General features: G+C 45.0%; 1 protein-coding gene across 1 annotated transcript; it reads left to right on the top strand.

Moving 5' to 3' along the window:
* The first annotated feature begins 17 nt into the window (after nucleotides 1-17).
* LOC110508481 (toll-like receptor 12) lies at nucleotides 18-18,238 on the top strand. The gene is made up of 13 exons (XM_036967504.2): nucleotides 18-171; nucleotides 366-588; nucleotides 10,011-10,146; nucleotides 10,246-10,904; nucleotides 12,101-12,317; nucleotides 12,470-12,637; nucleotides 12,731-13,036; nucleotides 13,653-13,913; nucleotides 15,503-15,691; nucleotides 15,955-16,380; nucleotides 16,528-16,736; nucleotides 16,865-16,982; nucleotides 17,182-18,238. Exons 2-13 carry the CDS (start codon nucleotides 380-382, stop codon nucleotides 17,203-17,205), a joined length of 2,922 nt encoding a protein of 973 aa, XP_036823399.2. The 5' UTR covers nucleotides 18-171; nucleotides 366-379; the 3' UTR covers nucleotides 17,206-18,238.
* Nucleotides 18,239-18,828: the final 590 nt, after the last annotated feature.

Here is an 18,828-nt window from a genome sequence, read left to right as displayed (position 1 = left end):
GTAAATACATTGTTTTCACTTCCCTTTTCTCAAGACATATTTAAAGGTTGTTCTCTAGTATTCTGCACGAGACTGTAGCGGTCTAGGTGTGGACAGAAGTACAGACTTCTCCCCCCATAGAAGCACAGAGGTCTGGCACAGGAAGACCGTTTTTAAACACGGAACACTGAGGTGAGCTGTCCTACTTCACTTTGCTGTCCTGTTCTCCACTTGTATAGTCCATTTTAGTTTCCTATCAGCTGGTATGTACTTGGAATTTAATGATTGTTAATAAGGTGTTTGTTATGAGGATTATGTAATTACTGTATGCCATGTAGTTCTAATAAAAAGTGTGCTGTAACATAAATATTCTGTGTTTCATTTAGGTCTAACAGCAAGAATGACGTTTGTTTTTTGGGTGTGGAGGCCCGGTGTGAGTGTGCTGCTGCTCTTGTGTGTGTGTGACGGAGCAGAAGGGGTGATCAGGCGTCACTGTGACTGCTATGAGGAGGATATGTATGTACAGAAAGACATCGGAGGGTTCATACAGTGTTCCCTTAAGCCTGGCCTGGGACCCTATGCTGAGTGCACAGAGATCACTGACCTCAGGTAGGTTACATACAACCAGGACAATAGAACAGAGATCACTGACCTCAGGTAGGTTACAGACAACCAGGACAATAGAACAGAGATCAGCACTATACAATATTACATCATCATACAGTCTAGTCTGCCTCATTCCTCAGTCTGCCTCATTCCTCAGTCTGCCTCATTGCCTGCATCCGTAATGGGTCAGCGGTCAAACGACCTCCACTCATCACTATCAAACGCTCCCTGAAACACTTCAGCGAGCAGGCCTTTCTAATCGACCTGGCCGGGGTATCCTGGGAGGATATTGATCTCATCCCGTCAGTAGAGGATGCCTGGTTATTTTTTTAAATGCCTTCCTCACCATCTAAAATACGCATGCCCCATTCAAGAAATTTAGAACCAGGAACAGATATAGCCCTTGGTTTTCTCCAGACCTGACTGCCCTTAACCAACACAAAAAGATCCTATGGCGTTCTGCATTCGCATCGAACAGCCCCCGTGATATGCAACTTTTCAGGGAAGCTAGAAACCAATATACACAGGCAGTTAAAGCCAAGGCTAGCTTTTTCAAGCAGAAATTTGCTTCCTGCAACACAAACTAAAAAAAGTACGGGGACACTGTAAAGTCCATGGAGAATAAGAACACCTCCTCCCAGCTGCCCAATGCACTGAAGATAGGAAACACTGTCACCACCAATAAATCCATTATAATTGAGAATTTCAATAAGCATTTTTCTACGGCTGGCCATGCTTTCCACCTGGCTACCCCTACCCCGGTCAACAGCACTGCACCCCCCACAACAACTTGTCCAAGCCTTCCCCATTTCTCCCTCTCCCAAATCCAGTCAGCTGATGTTCTGAAAGAGCTGCAAAATCTGGACCCCTACAAATCAGCCAGGCTAGACAATCTGGACCCTTTCTAAAATGATCTGCCGAAATTGTTGCAACCCCTATTACTAGCCTGTTCAACCTCTTTCATGTCGTCTGAGATTCCCAAAGATTGGATAGCAGCTGCAGTCATCCCCCTCTTCAAAGGGGGGACACTCTTGACCCAAACTGCTACAGACCTATATCTATCCTACCCTGCCTTTCTAAGGTCTTCGAAAGCCAAGTCAACAAACAGATTACCGACCATTTAGAATCCCACCATACCTTCTCCGCTATGCAATCTGGTGTCAGAGCTGGTCATGGGTGCACCTCAGCCACGCTCAAGGTCCTAAAAGATATCTTAACCGCCATCGATAAGAAACAATACTGTGCAGCCGTATTCATTGATCTGGCCAAGGCTTTCGACTCTGTCAATCACCACATCCTCATCGGCAGACTCGATAGCCTTGGTTTCTCAAATGATTGCCTCGCCTGGTTCACCAACTACTTCTCTGATAGAGTTCAGTGTGTCAAATCGGAAGGCCTGTTGTCCAGGCCTCTGGCAATCTCTATGGGGGTGCCTCAGGGTTCAATTCTTGGACCCACTCTCTTCTCTGTATACATCAATGATGTCGCTCTTGCTGCTGGTGATTCTCTGATCCACCTCTATGCAGACGACACCATTCTGTATACTTCTGGCCCTTCTTTGGACACTGTGTTAACAACCCTCTAGACGAGCTTCAATGTCATACAACTCTCCTTGCGTGGCCTCCAATTGCTCTTAAATACAAGTAAAACTAAATGCATGCTCTTCAACCGATCGCTGCCTGCACCTGCCCGCCCATCCAACATCACTACTCTGGACGGTTCTGACTTACAATATGTGGACAACTACAAATACCTAGGTGTCTGGTTAGACTGTAAACTCTCCTTTCAGACTCGCATCAAACATCTCCAATCCAAAGTTAAATCTAGAATTGGCTTCATATTTCACAACAAAACATCCTTCACTCATGCTGCCAAACATACCCTTGTAAAACTGACCATCCTACCGATCCTCAACTTCGGCGATGTCATTTACAAAATAGCCTCCAATACCCTACTCAACAAATTGGATGCAGTATATCACAGTGCCATCCATTTTGTCACCAAAGCCCCGTATAGTACCCACCTCTGCGACCTGTACGCTCTCGTGGGCTGGCCCTTGCTTCATACTCGTCGCCAAACCCACTGGCTCCAGGTCATCTACAAGACCCTGCTAGGTAATGTCCCCCCTTATCTCAGCTCGCTGGTCACCATAGCAGCACCCACCTGTAGCACGCGCCCCAGCAGGAATATCTCTCTGGTCACCCCCAAAACCAATTCTTCCTTTGGCCGCCTCTCCTTCCAGTTCTCTGCTGCCAATGACTGGAACGAACTTCAAAAATCTCTGAAAGTGGAACACTTATCTCCCTCACTAGCTTTAAGCACCAGCTGTCAGAGCAGCTCACAGATTACTGCACCTGTACATAGCCCATCTATAATTTAGCCCAAACAACTACCTCTCCCCCTACTGTATTTATTTTGCACCCCATTATTTCTATCTCTACCTTGCACATTCTTCCACTGCAAATCTACCGTTCCAGTGTTTTACTTGCTATATTGTATTTACTTCGCCACTATGGCCTTTTTTGCCTTTACCTCCCTTATCTCACCTCATTTGCTCAGATTGTATATAGACTTATTTTTCTACTGTATTATTGACTGTGTTTGTTTTATTCCATGTGTAACTCTATGTTGTTGTATGTGTCGAACTGCTTTGCTTTATCTTGGCCAGGTCGCAATTGTAAATGAGAACTTGTTCTCAACTTGCCTACCTGAAAAAATAAATAAAAATAGTTTGTAGTCAGATACGCTCTGTGGGTAAACAGACCTGACAGACCTGTCTTGAAAAAGGCCTTGTACAGTGGGGAGAACAAGTATTTGAGAGACTGCCGATTTTGCAGGTTTTCCTACTTACAAAGCATGTAGAGGTCTGTAATTGTTATCATAGGAACACTTCAACTGTGAGAGACGGAATCTAAAACAAAAATCCAGAAAATCACATTGTATGATTTTTTTATAATTCATTTGCATTTTATTGCATGGCATAAGTATTTGATGCATCAGAAAAGCAGAACTTAATATTTGGTACAGAAACCTTTGTTTGCAATTACAGAGATCATACGTTTCCTGTATGAAACCTTGACCAGGTTTGCACACACTGCAGCAGGGATTTTGGCCCACTCCTCCATACAGACCTGCTCCAGATCCTTCAGGTTTCAGGGCTGTCGCTGGGCAATACGGACTTTCAGCTCCCTCCAAAGATTTTCTATTGGGTTCAGGTCTGAAGACTGGCTAAGCCACTCCAGGACCTTGAGAAGCTTCTTACGGAGCCACTCCTTAGTTGCCCTGGCTGTGTGTTTCGGGTTGTTGTCATGCTGGAAGACCCAGCCATGACCCATCTTCAATGCTCTTACTGAGGGAAGGAGGTTGTTGGCCAAGATATCGCGATACATGGCCCCATCCATCCTCCCCTCAATACGGTGCAGTCGTCCTGTCCCCTTTGCAGAAAAGCATACCTAAAGAATGATGTTTCCACCTCCATGCTTCACGGTTGGGATGGTGTTCTTGAGATTGTACTCATCCTTCTTCTTCCTCCAAACACGGTGAGTGGAGTTTCATCAGACCACATGACCTACTCCCATTCCTCCTCTGGATCATCCAGATGGTCATTGGCAAACTTCAGACGGGCCTGGACATGCGCTGGCTTGACCAGGGGGACCTTGCGTGCGCTGCAGGATTTTAATCCATGACGGCGTAGAGTGTTACTAATGGTTTTCTTTGAGACTGTGGTCCCAGCTCTCTTCAGGTCATTGACCAGGTCCTGCCGTGTAGTTCTGGGCTGATCCCTCACCTTCCTCATGATCATTGATGCCCCACGAGGTGAGATCTTGCATGGAGCCCCAGACCGAGGGTGATTGACCGTCATCTTGAACTTCTTCCATTTTCTAATAATTGCGCCAACAGTTGTTGCCTTCTCACCAAGCTGCTTGCCTATTGTCCTGTAGCCCATCCCAGCCTTGTGCAGGTCTACAATTTTATCCCTGATGTCCTTACACAGCTCTCTGGTCTTGGCCATTGTGGTTGGAGTCTGTTTGAATGAGTGTGTGGACAGGTGTCTTTTATACAGGTAACGAGTTCAAACAGGAGTTAATACAGGTAATGAGTGGAGAACAGGAGGGCTTCTTAAAGAAAAACTAACAGGTCTGTGAGAGCTGGAATTCTTACTGGTTGGTAGGTGATCAAATACTTATGTCATGCAATAAAATGCAAATTAATTACTTAAAAAATCATACAATGTGATTTTCTGGATTTTGTTTTAGATTCTGTCTCTCACAGTTAAAGTGTACCTATGATAAAAAATTACAGACCTCTACATGCTTTGTAAGTAAGAAACACTGCTGATTTTGCAGGTTATCAAATACATGTTCTCCCCACTGTATGTGTGTGTGTATGTATGTGTGTGTGGTTTTCTAAAATGTTCTACATTGTGGAATTATAGTGAAGACATCTAAACTATGAAATGACACATGGAATCATTCAGTAACCAAAAAAGTGTTATACAAATCCAAATATATTTTTTACTTAAGATTCTTCAAAGCTGCCACTGTTTGACTTGATGACAGCTTTGCACACACTTTGATTCTCTCAACCAGCTTCATGAGGTAGTCACCTGGAATACATTTCAATTAACAGGTGTGCCTTGTTAAAAGTTAATTTGCAGAATTTCTTTCCTTCTTAATGCGTTTGAGCCAGTCAATTGTGTTGTGACATGGTAGGGATAGTATGCAGAAGATAGCCCATATTACAGTAAGAACAGCTCAAATAAGAAAAGAGAAACGACAGTCCATCATTACTTTAAGAGATGGTCAGTCAGTCCAGAAATGTCAAGAGTTTTGAAAGTCGCAAAAACCATCCAGCGATATGAGGAAACTGACTCTCATGAGGACCGCCACAGGTAAGGAAGACCCAGAGTTACCTCTGCTGCGGAGGATAAGTTCATTAGAGTTACCAGCCTCAGAAATGAAAGCCCAAATAAATGCTTCAGAGTTCAAGTAGCAGACTCATCTCAACATCAACTGTTCAGAGGAGACTGCATGAATCAGGCTTGCTGCAAAGAAACCACTACTAAAGAACACCAATAATAAGAAGCGACTTGCTTGGACCAAGAAACACGAGCAATGGATATTCGACCGGTGGAAATCTGTCCTTTGTTCTGATGAGACCAAGTTCTAGATTTTTGTTTCCGTGTCTTTGTGAGACAACATGTGTGGTTCCTACCGTGAAGCATGGAGGAGGAGGTGTGGGGGTGCTTTGATGATGACACTGTCTGTGATTTATTTAGAATTCAAGGCACACTTAACCAGCATGGCTACCACAGCATTCCGCAACGATACACCATCCCATCTGGTTTGCGCTTAGTGGTACTATAATTTGTTTTTCAACAGGACAATGACCCAACACACCTCCAGGCTGTGTAAGGGCTATTTGACCAAGAAGGAGAGTGCTGACTCAGATGACCTGGCCACCACAATCACCTGACTTCAACCCAATTGAGATTGTTTGGGATGAGTTGGACCGCAGAGTGAAGGAAAAGCAGCCAACAAGTGTTCAGCATAAGTGGGAACTCCAACAATACTGTTGGAAAAGCATTCCAGGTGAAGCTGGTTGAGAGAATGCCAAGAGTGTGCAAATGTCATCAAGGCAAAGGGTGGCTACTTTGAAGAATCTCAAATATAAAATATATTTTGATTTGTTTAATACTTTTTTGGTTACTACATGATTCCATATGTGTTATTTAATAGTTTTGATGTCTTCACTATTATTCTACAATTGTAAATGTATTTTTTCAACTTACACTCTCAAACACATAGATCCCCTGAACGCAGCTCACTCTCCAGATCCCAATCACCTGAACTCTGATCACCTGTTCACACACCTGTATGTCATTTACACACACTATTTAGTTCAGTTCTTTGCACCCCATCATTGTGAGGTATTGTTTGTTTTGATACATGTTTCTATTTGGAGCTCTGTTTTTTTCCGTATTAGTCCTCCTGTGTACCATAGTTTTGGCCATCCTCACTAACGACGCCTTTTTGCCTATTCCTTGCTTGTACTTGTACGTCTGATCTCCCGCACTACGTCATTAGCCTTCTCCATGCCTGTACTGTTGCCTTTTTGGACCCCCTGTGTATGACCTTCTGCCTGCCCCTGGACCCAGCTACTTGCCTCCTCCTGTGGTCCTTTACAAATTAACACCTGCGCTTGAAACCAACTCTCTGTCTCCCATCGTATTCATTACAACAATGAAGAAAATAGTAAAAATAAAGAGAAACCCTTGAATGAGTAGGTGTGTTTTATATATATATATATATAAGTGCCTTGCGAAAGTATTCGGCCCCCTTGAACTTTGCGACCTTTTGCCACATTTCAGGCTTCAAACATAAAGATATAAAACTGTATTTTTTTTGTGAAGAATCAACAACAAGTGGGACACAATCATGAAGTGGAACGACATTTATTGGATATTTCAAACTTTTTTAACAAATCAAAAACTGAAAAATTGGGCGTGCAAAATTATTCAGCCCCTTTACTTTCAGTGCAGCAAACTCTCTCCAGAAGTTCAGTGAGGATCTCTGAACGATCCAATGTTGACCTAAATGACTAATGATGATAAATACAATCCACCTGTGTGTAATCAAGTCTCCGTATAAATGCACCTGCACTGTGATAGTCTCAGAGGTCCGTTAAAAGCGCAGAGAGCATCATGAAGAACAAGGAACACACCAGGCAGGTCCGAGATACTGTTTAAGAAGTTTAAAGCTGGATTTGGATACAAAAAGATTTCCCAAGCTTTAAACATCCCAAGGAGCACTGTGCAAGCGATAATATTGAAATGGAAGGAGTATCAGACCACTGCAAATCTACCAAGACCTGGCCGTCCCTCTAAACTTTCAGCTCATACAAGGAGAAGACTGATCAGAGATGCAGCCAAGAGGCCCATGATCACTCTGGATGAACTGCAGAGATCTACAGCTGAGGTGGGAGACTCTGTCCATAGGACAACAATCAGTCGTATATTGCACAAATCTGGCCTTTATGGAAGAGTGGCAAGAAGAAAGCCATTTCTTAAAGATATCCATAAAAAGTGTAGTTTAAAGTTTGCCACAAGCCACCTGGGAGACACACCAAACATGTGGAAGAAGGTGCTCTGGTCAGATGAAACCAAAATTGAACTTTTTGGCAACAATGCAAAACGTTATGTTTGGCGTAAAAGCAACACAGCTGAACACACCATCCCCACTGTCAAACATGGTGGTGGCAGCATCATGGTTTGGGCCTGCTTTTCTTCAGCAGGGACAGGGAAGATGGTTAAAATTGATGGGAAGATGGATGGATCCAAATACAGGACCATTCTGGAAGAAAACCTGATGGAGTCTGCAAAAGACCTGAGACTGGGACGGAGATTTGTCTTCCAACAAGACAATGATCCAAAACATAAAGCAAAATCTACAATGGAATGGTTCAAAAATAAACATATCCAGGTGTTAGAATGACCAAGTCCAGACCTGAATCCAATCGAGAATCTGTGGAAAGAACTGAAAACTGCTGTTCACAAATGCTCTCCATCCAACCTCACTGAGCTCGAGCTGTTTTGCAAGGAGGAATGGGAAAAAATGTCAGTCTCTCGGTGCAAAACTGATAGAGACATACCCCAAGCGACTTACAGCTGTAATCGCAGCAAAAGGTGGCGCTACAAAGTATTAACTTAAGGGGACTGAATAATTTTGCACGCCCAATTTTTCAGTTTTTGATTTGTTAAAAAAGTTTGAAATATCCAATAAATGTCGTTCCACTTCATGTTTGTGTCCCACTTGTTGTTGATTCTTCACAAAAAAATACAGTTTTATATCTTTATGTTTGAAGCCTGAAATGTGGCAAAAGGTCGCAAAGTTCAAGGGGGCCGAATACTTTCGCAAGGCACTGTATAATATACTGCTCAAAAAAATAAAGGGAACACTTAAACAACACAATGTAACTCCAAGTCAATCACACTTCTGTGAAATCAAACTGTCCACTTAGGAAGCAACACTGATTGACAATAAATGTCACATGCTGTTGTGCAAATGGAATAGACAACAGGTGGAAATTATAGGCATGCAAGACACCCCCAATAAAGGAGTGGTTCTGCAGGAGGGGACCACAGATCACTTCTCAGTTCCTATGCTTCCTGGCTGATGTTTTGGTCACTTTTGAATGCTGGCGGTGCTTTCACTCTAGTGGTAGCATGAGACTGAGTCTACAACCCACACAAGTGGCTCAGGTAGTGCAGCTCATCCAGAATGGCACATCAATGCGAGATGTGGCAAGACGGTTTGCTGTGTCTGTCAGCGTAGTGTCCAGAGCATGGAGGCGCTACGAGGAGACAGGCCAGTACATCAGGAGACGTGAAGGAGGCCAGCAGCAGGACCGCTACCTCCGCCTTTGTGCAAGGAGGAGCACTGCCAGAGCCCTGCAAAATGACCTCCAGCAGGCCACAAATGTGCATGTGTCTGCTCAAACGGTCAGAAACAGACTCCATGAGGGTGTTATGAGGGCCCGACGTCCACAGGTGGGGGTTGTGCTTACAGCCCAACACTGTGCAGGACGTTTGGCATTTGCCAGAGAACACCAAGATTGGCAAATTCGCCAATGGCGCCATGTGCTCTTCACAGATGAAAGCAGGTTCACACTGAGCACATGTGACAGACGTGACAGAGTCTGGAGACGCCGTGGAGAACGTTCTGCTGCCTGCAACATCCTCCAGCATGACCGGTTTGGCGGTGGGTCAGTCATGGTGTGGGGTGGCATTTCTTTGGGGGGCCGCACAGCCCTCCATGTGCTCGCCAGAGGTAGCCTGACTGCCATTAGGTACCGAGACGAGATCCTCAGACCCCTTGTGAGACCATATGCTGGTGTGGTTGGCCCTGGGTTCCTCCTAATGCAAGACAATGCTAGACCTCATGTGGCTGGAGTGTGTCAGCAGTTCCTGGAAGAGGAAGGCATTGATGCTATGGACTGGCCCGCCCGTTCCCCAGACCTGAATCCAATTGAGCACATCTGGGACATCATGTCTCACTCCATCCACCAACACCACGTTGCCCAACAGACTGTCCAGGAGTTGGCAGATGCTTTAGTCCAGGTCTGGGAGGAGATCCCTCAGGAGACCATCCGCCACCTCATCAGGAGCATGCCCAGGCGTTGTAGGGAAGTCATACAGGCACGTGGAGGCCACACACACTACTGAGCCTCATTTTGACTTGTTTTAAGGACATTACATCAAAGTTGGATGATTTTGTTGTCAGCACATTCAACTATGTAAAGAAAAAAGTATTTAATAAGAATATTTCATTCATTCAGATCTAGGATGTGTTATTTTAGTGTTCCCTTTATTTTTTTGAGCAGTGTATATAAGAATCAATCACTAATCTTATCTTTCTTTATTTCAGGTCTGGGCTGGAGGAGGTGTTTCCTGATGTGCGTTCTCTTTGTATCCTTCACTCCTCCTCCTCCCTGCCTGCAGACTCCTTCTCTCACATTCCCCTCCTGGAGCACCTCTATTTGGATGGCTCACACCTGGCAAAGGTACGTGTGTGTGTGTGCGTGTGCGTGTGTGTGTGGCTGTTATGCATTGATTCAGCCCATATTTTTAATCCTAGATGTGTGTATCCCCTTTTTTCACAGGTGACCTCAGGGGCCTTCGCTGGTCTCCCCAAACTAAGGTTCCTCCACATCCTCGTCTCCTCCTCCTGGGGGGGAGTGAACGTCACTCTGGAGCCAGGGGTGTTCCAGGGCCTTTCTAGCCTGGAGGAGCTCACCCTGGCTGGGATGAGTCTGGCCCTGGCCCCCCCTGCTCTGCTGGATCCCCTGGTACGGGTGAGGAGCCTGAGGGTGGACAGGGCTGGAGCGAGAGACCTGGGGGAACTGTTCTGTCTCCTCTCCCCTGGGATGGAGAAACTAGAGACCCTGGAGCTGCCTGACAGCATGGTCAGCTCCATCCAGAACGAAGGCTGCTCTGGATCCAATCCGTGGCCCACAGTGCTCCTGTCCAGGATCCGGATCCTGGATCTGAGTGGAAACCCGGTGCGAAGGGTAGAGCCGAAGTCTCTGTCTGTGTTCCAGAACCTGTCCAGTCTGTCCCTGTCTATGGTGGATGTCTGGGTGGGCCAGCTGTGGGGGTCTGGCATGGGGAGGGTTAACAAGCTCTACCTGTCCAGTTACGCCTTGAGACAGTTCACCCCCAGCCTGTCTGACCTGTGTACTCTGGTAGTAAAACATGGAGTGGAGTCCTTGGATCTGCGCCTGGCCCTGATCACAGCCTTCACTGCAGAGGTCATGAAGAGGTGAGTCGCTTTAGAATGGTCTAGTCCCCTCAAACTCAACTCTGGACCTCAAAGCCAGTACCACTGCATTTTATTACTTGTTCCCCTCTAATCAGGGACTGATTTTAGAACTGGGACACCAGGTGTGTGTAATTCATGATAATCTAGAACAGAAAGCAGCAGGCTCTGGACCTCGTGGGGTTAGAGTTGGGTACCAAAGGTCTAGTCTAGGGTTTTCTGGGGGCCTGGTTTCTGATCTGACTCATCAGACTCAAAGGATTTGGATAAAGCATAAACAGACTGGTAACCAAGCAGTTGTCATATATAATCATAGAATAACAAGCATAAACAGACGTAACTAAGCAGTTGTAATAAATCATAATAATACATTAATATATGCCATTTAGCAGACACTTTTGTCTACATCACCAACAAACTAACATGGTCCAAACACACCAAGACAGCTGTGAAGAGGGCACGACAAAACCTATTCCCCCTCAGGAGACTGAAAAGATTTGGCATGGGTCCTCAGATCCTCAGAGGGTTCTACAGCAGCACCATCGAGAAAATCCAGACTTATTGCCTGGTATAGACGGTAGTGCATACGGCCCAGTACATCACTGGGGCCAAGCTTCCTGCCATCCAGGACCTCTATACCAGAGGAATAGAGGAATGTCCTAAACATTGGAATGCCCCCCACCCCACCCTCACAACGCTGGTCTCCTCTGTTGTTATAATCTGTGCATAGTCACTTTAATAACTCTACCTACATGTACATGTTACCTCAATTACCTGAACTAACCGGTGTGCCCACACATTGACTCTGTATCGGTACCCCCTGTATAGAGTCTCGCTATTGTTCTGTTGTCTTTAATTACTTGTTACTTTAATTTCTTATTCATATTTTTTTTAACTGTATTGTTGGTTAGGGGCTCGGATGTAAACATTTCACTGTAATATTCGCTGCATGTGACTAAACAATTTGATTTGAAAGTGACTTACAGTCATGCGTTCATACATTTTACGTGTGGGTGGTCCCAGGAATCAAACCCACTATCCTGACATTACTAGTGCCATGCTCTACCTACTGAGCTACAGGACTCTAATTGATCTTTTGAATGTGAAAATTAATTGCCATGACTATGAACAACAAATGAGCACAGGAACAGATCTGTCAACCAGGCTAATGTTGTAATATGCTAACCCTGACTCTGTAGGTGTGGTCCTGGTCTGAGGCAGCTGTCTGTGACTTCTCAGGATCTGTCTGGTATGGACCTGGGGTTCTGGACTGGTACCGGTCAGATACAGGGTCTGATGATGGTCCTGACCAAGCTGACCAATGCCTCGTTCTGCTCAGCAGGGGGGGGGAGGGTGTGGAACCTCACCTCTCTCATTCTCCATGAGAACCACCTCACTGAGATCACCACTGATCAGGTCAGTCAGTCTGTCACTTGTTTAATGTCTATACCTCAATTAACTGAGATACAATAACTTTGCTGACAAATGTATTTGACTTGAGATATTTGTATGATGTTATATAAAATCAAAATGGCGATTAGTATGATGTTTGTCATGATCATTCTCAGTTCTCCTGTATGCCCCTGCTGGAGCGTTTGGATCTGAGTGAGAACCATATCTCCTCCCTGGCCCACCGGGCTCTCCAGGGGATGCCGCTCCTCCGCGTCCTCGACCTCACCCACAACAAAATCTCCATGCTGGGAGAAGACGACTTTGAGGGTCTGCCTGCTCTAGAGGTCAGATCAGGATATTTGTGTTGATGTGCTAACTGCTATATGTTTGGAGGGGAAACAGATTTTGGTAATCAATTATTGATGATGTGACTGTAGGTTCTCCTCCTGGAAGGGAACAAGATCTCAGGGGGCATCGCTCATGGGGTGTTCCGTAGACAGCATCGACTCCAAGACCTCAGCCTGGGAGAGATAGACATTATCTACCAGCTCTACCTCAACATGCTGTTCCTGGGTTTCCCCACCAAGCTCCAGCACCTCCTCATCGACACAGGCCCAGGAACCTACCTCACCGTAGGCCATGTTCCCGCTCCTGAGTTCCCCATGGTCCTGGAACTCAGAGGGAAGATGATCCAGTCCTCTGACTGTGAAAACAACATGTTCCCCATGGTCCGAGAGCTGAAGGTGGGCCAGGATGAGGAGTTACTCTGTGTTGTATCTCAATGTGATGTCTAGCAGTAATCTTCAACCATGGTCCTGGCGAAAGTAAAGGTGTGCAGGCTATTGCTCCATCCTCCAGTACTAACACACTTCCCACTGGGCAAAAACTAATTGAATCAATGTTCTTTCCACATCATTTCAAGCAACAACAATATATCTGTGATGACGATGAAATAAAGTGGAAAACTGATTGGATTTGCAAAAAGTCATCAACCTAAGAACATTTAGTATTTTCTTCACCAATCTTTTAACCTAAATCTAATGACATGGTGACATTTGTTGACAACTCAACCAAATGATGTCTGTGCCCAGTGGGTTGGTTCACCTGATCAACTTATGTCAAGCTGTGGTTCCACAGGACCAGGATTGAAGAACACTGCTTTATAGCTAAGCAGCAGATCTTGTACAGGAAAATGAATCACACTGGTAGCTAGTCAGATAAGTTTCTGCTACCGCCAATTCATGTTATTGTCATGCCTCAACAACGTTGTGCTGAAGGACTTGGTTGCAGCAGACACTGATCTGGCTAGCTACCAGTAATTGTCATGTAATCTTAGTAATACAAATATTCTGAAAATAGGTGGGCGACGGGACAAAATTTGACTGCAACAACATTTTCCTGGCCCCCTACTTCCTCAACCTGGAGTCGTTTGAGTTCTCAGCCAACCCTGAGAAGTTTGCCACCCCCTACACCACCATCAACCAGCTTCGAAAGCTGAAGAGGCTCAAACTGACCAACCTCAACTTCTCCAACCACACAGACCCCAGTGTTACCTTCAGGAACCTGACGGAGCTCAGGAGCCTAGTGCTGATCAACTGTCGACTCAACTTCCTCACCAGGGTACTAACTAGCTATTGGTCCATCAATCGAATCATTCATTGATTGATCGTTTTTCCAACCGCTTTTAGTTTCATGCATACTGATAATGACCCTGGTGTCTCTACCTTGACATTGAGAGTCCGTAGATCCTTCTAGTGATGGCATAACATGTTACTGCCAATGCTGTCTTCCACATTACTGTAGCTCTCAATTCAAAGGGCTTTTTTGGCATAGGAAACATATGTTTACATTGCCAAAGCAAGTGAAATAGATAATAAACAATAAAAAATTAACAGTAAACATTACACTCACAAAAGTTTCAAAGAAATAGAGACATTTCAAATGTCATATTATGGCTATATACAGTGTTATAACGATGTGCAAATAGTTAAAGAACAAAAGGGAATATAAATAAACAAATATGGGTTGTACAAGGCTATGCTCACTGAGTCTGTACATAGTCAAAGCTTAATTTAATTTTGGTTCAGTCACAGTGGTCAGGTATTCTGCCACTGTGTACAGTCTGTTTAGGGCCAGTTTTTTGGTTAATTCTTTCCAATGTATCAAGTAATTATCTTTTTGTTTTCTCATGATTTGGTTGGGTCTAATTGTGTTGCTGTCCTGGGGCTCTGTGGGGTCTGTTTTTGTGTTTGTGAACAGAGCCCCAGGACCAGCTTGCTTAGGGGACTCTACTCTGGGTTACTTTCTCTGTAGGTGATGGCTTTGTTTTGGACGGTTTGGGAATCACTTCCTTTTAGGATTTTGATCATTACTGGGTATTGGCCTAATTCTGCTCTGCATAAATTATTTGATGTTTTACGTTGTACACAGAGGATGCTTTTGCAGAATTCTGCATGCAGTCTCAATTTGGTGTTTGTCCCATTTTGTGAATTCTTAGTTGGTGAGCGGTCCCCAGACTTCACAACCATAAAGGGTTGATTCAAGTATTTTAAAGCCAGTTCATAATTGGGATGTCGAATTTTATGTTCCTTTTAATGGCGTAGAAGGTGCTTCCTTGCCTTGTCTCTCAGATCGTTCAGAGCTTTGTGGGAGTTACCTGTGGTGCTGATGTTTAGGCCGAGGTAGGTAGTTTTTTTTTTGTGTGCTCTAGGGCAACAGTGTCTAGATGGAATTTGTATTTGTGGTCCTGGCAACTGGACCTTTTTTGGAACACCATTATTTTGGTCTTACTGAGATTTACTGTCAGGGCCCAGGTCTGTCAGGGCCCAGGTCTGGCAGAATCTGTGCAGAAGATCTAGGTGCTGCTGTAGGCCCTCCTTGGTTGGGAACAGAAGCACCAGATCATCAGCAAACAGTAGACATTTGAGTTAAGATCTCTCTGTCTCTTTCTCATTACTGTATCTCTATCTCCCTCTGTCTTTATCTCCCTCCCTCACAATATCATTACTGCATCTCCCTCTGTCTTTATCTCCCTCCCTCACAATGTCATTACTGTATCTATATCTCCCTCTCTTTCTCTCCCTCCCTCACAATGTCATTACTGTATCTCCCTTTCTCTCCTTCTCATTACTGTCTTTCTCTCCTTCTCTTTCTTTAACCCCCCCTCTCTCCCTTTCTCTTTTCCTCCCTCTTTCTTTCCCTCTCTCCAGTCCATGTTTACAGACCTGGTGTCTCTACGTGTTTTGAGGCTGTACAGTGAGAGCCCTCTGATCCTGTTGGAGGGGGTCTTCATTCCCCTGCTGTCTCTCTCCACGCTGGTCTTTGACCAGGTCGACTTCCGCTGTGACTGCTCCAACGGCTGGCTTCTGGACTGGGCTGACAACTCTCGCAAAACACAGGTAGAACAAGTCCGATCCAACTAAAGTTCTGATAACATAGGGATTATTGTTGATTAATTACAGGTAACAGGTTTTTACTAGGGATCGTGTATTTATGTTTGATGATTTCTGGTCTTTAACGGGTGCTGTGAACAACAAATTTTATTGATTAGAATCTTTCAACAACAGTCAATTTATAGATTTTTGATAATTGACTATAAGAGGTGAAGCTGATACAGTATATTGATTACAGATGATTAATGATTGATTGGTTATGGATTCAGGTGGTGCTCCTGCAGCGACAGCAGTGCATCTGGCACTACCAGCGACTCAACTTCCTGTCCACCATGGAGCGCCTATGCCAGACCGAAGACGACTTCCTGTCCTACGTCTCCACAACGGCCGCTGTGTGCACCCTCATGTGCTTGGCGCTAGGATACCGCTTCCTCCGCTGGCCCTGTGTTGTTCTATTCTTTCGTCTGAGAGGATGGGTGGAGCGACGTGTGGGGAGGAGGTGGTGGAGGAGGAGGATGGGGGGACAGTGGGAGGAGCTGATAGAGGGGGAAGAGGGAGAGGAGGAGGTGAGGTATGATGCGTTTGTGTCGTTCAGCAGTGGTGACGAGGCGTGGGTACTGGGAGAGATGGCCCCGATGCTAGAGGAGGAGGGGGAGCCACGACTAAGACTGTGTCTGCACCACCGAGACTTTGAGGTGTGTGTGTGTGCGGGCAAGTGCGCTCTTCGACATGCAAGTGTGTGTGAGAATAGAGAATATGGGGCTATAATGGTACAAAGTACAACCACAAATACATTAGATTTCATTGATAAACAGCACCCAGCCTGTTGTGTCCTGTCCCAGGTAGGGAAGGGCATCGTGGATAACATCGCTGAGAACATCTACTGCAGCAGGAGGACGGTGTGTGTGTTGACCAGACGCTACCTGAGGAGTGACTGGTGTGGCCTGGAGATGAGAGTGGCCACACACCGCCTGTTGTCTGAGCACAGCCACAGACTCATCCTCATCTTCCTAGAACACATCTCCCCCTTCGAGCTGTCCGCCTTCCACAGGTAACACACCAACTCATCTCTCGAATGGATTGAACTTAGAATGGAATACATTGTATATGAAAAGTAGTGATATGAACAGTAGTGATATGAACAGTAGTGATATGATGTACTGGGTGTTTGTGTTGCAGGCTTGCTAAGCTGGCCAGAACCCGGACCTACCTGGACTGGCCCCAGGATGAGGACGAGAGGGTAACGTTCTGGGAGCGTTTACGACGAAACATCGCAGAGAGAGACGCAGACGAACTGGTGAGAGAAGGGGTCAGATCAGACATTGCACCATTTATCCTGCTGTTCTCTATTTCTACCTGAAGTGTAACTACTCCACTGTAATGAGTAACTTTGTAACTCAGTTACACAGAAGGTCAACCTGACCCTAGCACTGTTACAGTATATAACATACTGTATGTGTTTTCAAATGTCCTTTCATTCTATGTTCATTTTGCAGCATGATCCTCCAGAAGCATCCTGAAGTCATCTGCATGTTCCACGTGATGTTCTACGTTTAGAGAGAGAGAGTGTTCGCTACTGATCTCAGATCAGGGTGACGTCAAGGGACTCCTTTCTGGACTTTGTTTTTTACATAATATTTTGACATTGTTATCTTTGCCTTCCATTTATCAGACGCTCTTATCCAGAGCGACTTACGGGGTTAAGTGCCTTGCTCAAGGGCACATCGGCATATTTTTCACTTAGTCGGCTCTGGGATTCGAACCAGTAATCTTTTGGTTATTGGCCCAATGCTCTTAAACGCTAGGCTACCTTTCCTTTGTCTCCTTTCGTTCATTCACTGATTGTTCAATTAACTGTTCTTGGATTTGTGCTGTGTGTATTTGAGCACAAAGACAACATTAATATGCTAAACATTCTCCCATGGAAACAACACATTTCAATTGGTTAGATATTGTTTCCAGTGTATGGCCATTTGTTTTAATACATGTTGCACTCTGTAACTCATTGATGCAATGTGATTTTACAGTAGCTTTATAGTGCAACACTCCTCCCATCTAAAGCAGAGACCCACATAGTATAGCTGCTGTCTCAGCTATACTGACTAAAATGTGTGTGTGCATGCTTGCAAGAGTCCTTGTCTGTGTGTGTGTTTGAAAGTGGTGTATGCTGTCTACCTGCCCTCTCCTCAGTAAGTCCCAGGGCCTGTTGGTTCTAACCCTCTGCAGCAGAAGGACAGTGTCTTGTCATCACTAGACATCCATTGCTACAGGCTGAGAGATGAGGGTTAATAAGACATTGGTCTGTGTGAAAGCTGCTGACTAATCATGCTGATGATGCAGTTCTACAGTGTTGTGTGAATAAATGGGGGACGTGTCTTTTTAAGATTTGGAATAGTCTAAACCTTCAGACCAAAGCCCTGTGTGTGTGTGTGTGTGTGTGCGCGTTTCATTTTCAAATCCAAAGATAATAGAGTCGTGTTGGACATATGTTTTTGTAGTTATATCCTCATCGCTGTGTTTGCTCAATTATTAAACGGACATTCAACTGCAATGTAATGAAACTGTGCATTTCCTGTGAGTGTGTGAGCATGAATGTATACGTGCATGATGTCACATCAAACCTCAGTGGAGTTGGATTCAGACTCCTGTGTCTCATTAGTTGTGAGGTTAATGTCAGATATAGCTGGACTAGGAGAGGAGATGCCATTCATGCCAGAGGGTGGGAATAATCTGCTACCCTTTGACTCTGGTCAGAATGAAAGACTCACGTAACTACACTCACAATAAAACTGACTTTATAACACTGATGTTAGATTTGAATCAAGACAGGCTCGAATCAATAGAATATTCTAAATCCAAGCCAAAGGGCGAAACATGCAATACACAATCCCTCATTTCTGCTGCTGATGAAGTTGATTTGTCCTGCCCAAAGCTAAGTAAACCAGAAGAGCTGCCCTGAGATGTTTTAGTATAAGCATAGTGACTTAACATTCATATGGCAGCCAGACAGGAAACCTGAGTGTTGCATCAGCTGATATTGCATCAATGAGATCATCACTCTACGTTAATATGGTGGTCTATTTAGTCCACCAGGTTCTGCACACACTTCCATGATGGCTGCCACACACAAGCTATGCGCTGGT

This window comes from Oncorhynchus mykiss, chromosome 3 (assembly GCF_057628025.1).
Source record: "Oncorhynchus mykiss isolate SJ-2025 chromosome 3, ASM5762802v1, whole genome shotgun sequence".
NCBI classification, from domain to species: Eukaryota; Metazoa; Chordata; class Actinopteri; order Salmoniformes; family Salmonidae; genus Oncorhynchus; species Oncorhynchus mykiss.
Note: the sequence above shows the minus strand (reverse complement) of the source record. Positions and strands in the feature narration are given on the sequence as shown.

Coding starts and splice junctions, on each gene's coding strand:
- LOC110508481 (XM_036967504.2), top strand. CDS start 380: ATGACGTTTGTTTTTTGGGTGTGGAGGCCCGGTGTGAGTGTGCTGCTG. Junction 589..10,010: donor ACAGAGATCACTGACCTCAG/GTAGGTTACATA, acceptor TCTTTATTTCAG/GTCTGGGCTGGAGGAGGTGT. Junction 12,318..12,469: donor CTGAGATCACCACTGATCAG/GTCAGTCAGTCT, acceptor GATCATTCTCAG/TTCTCCTGTATGCCCCTGCT.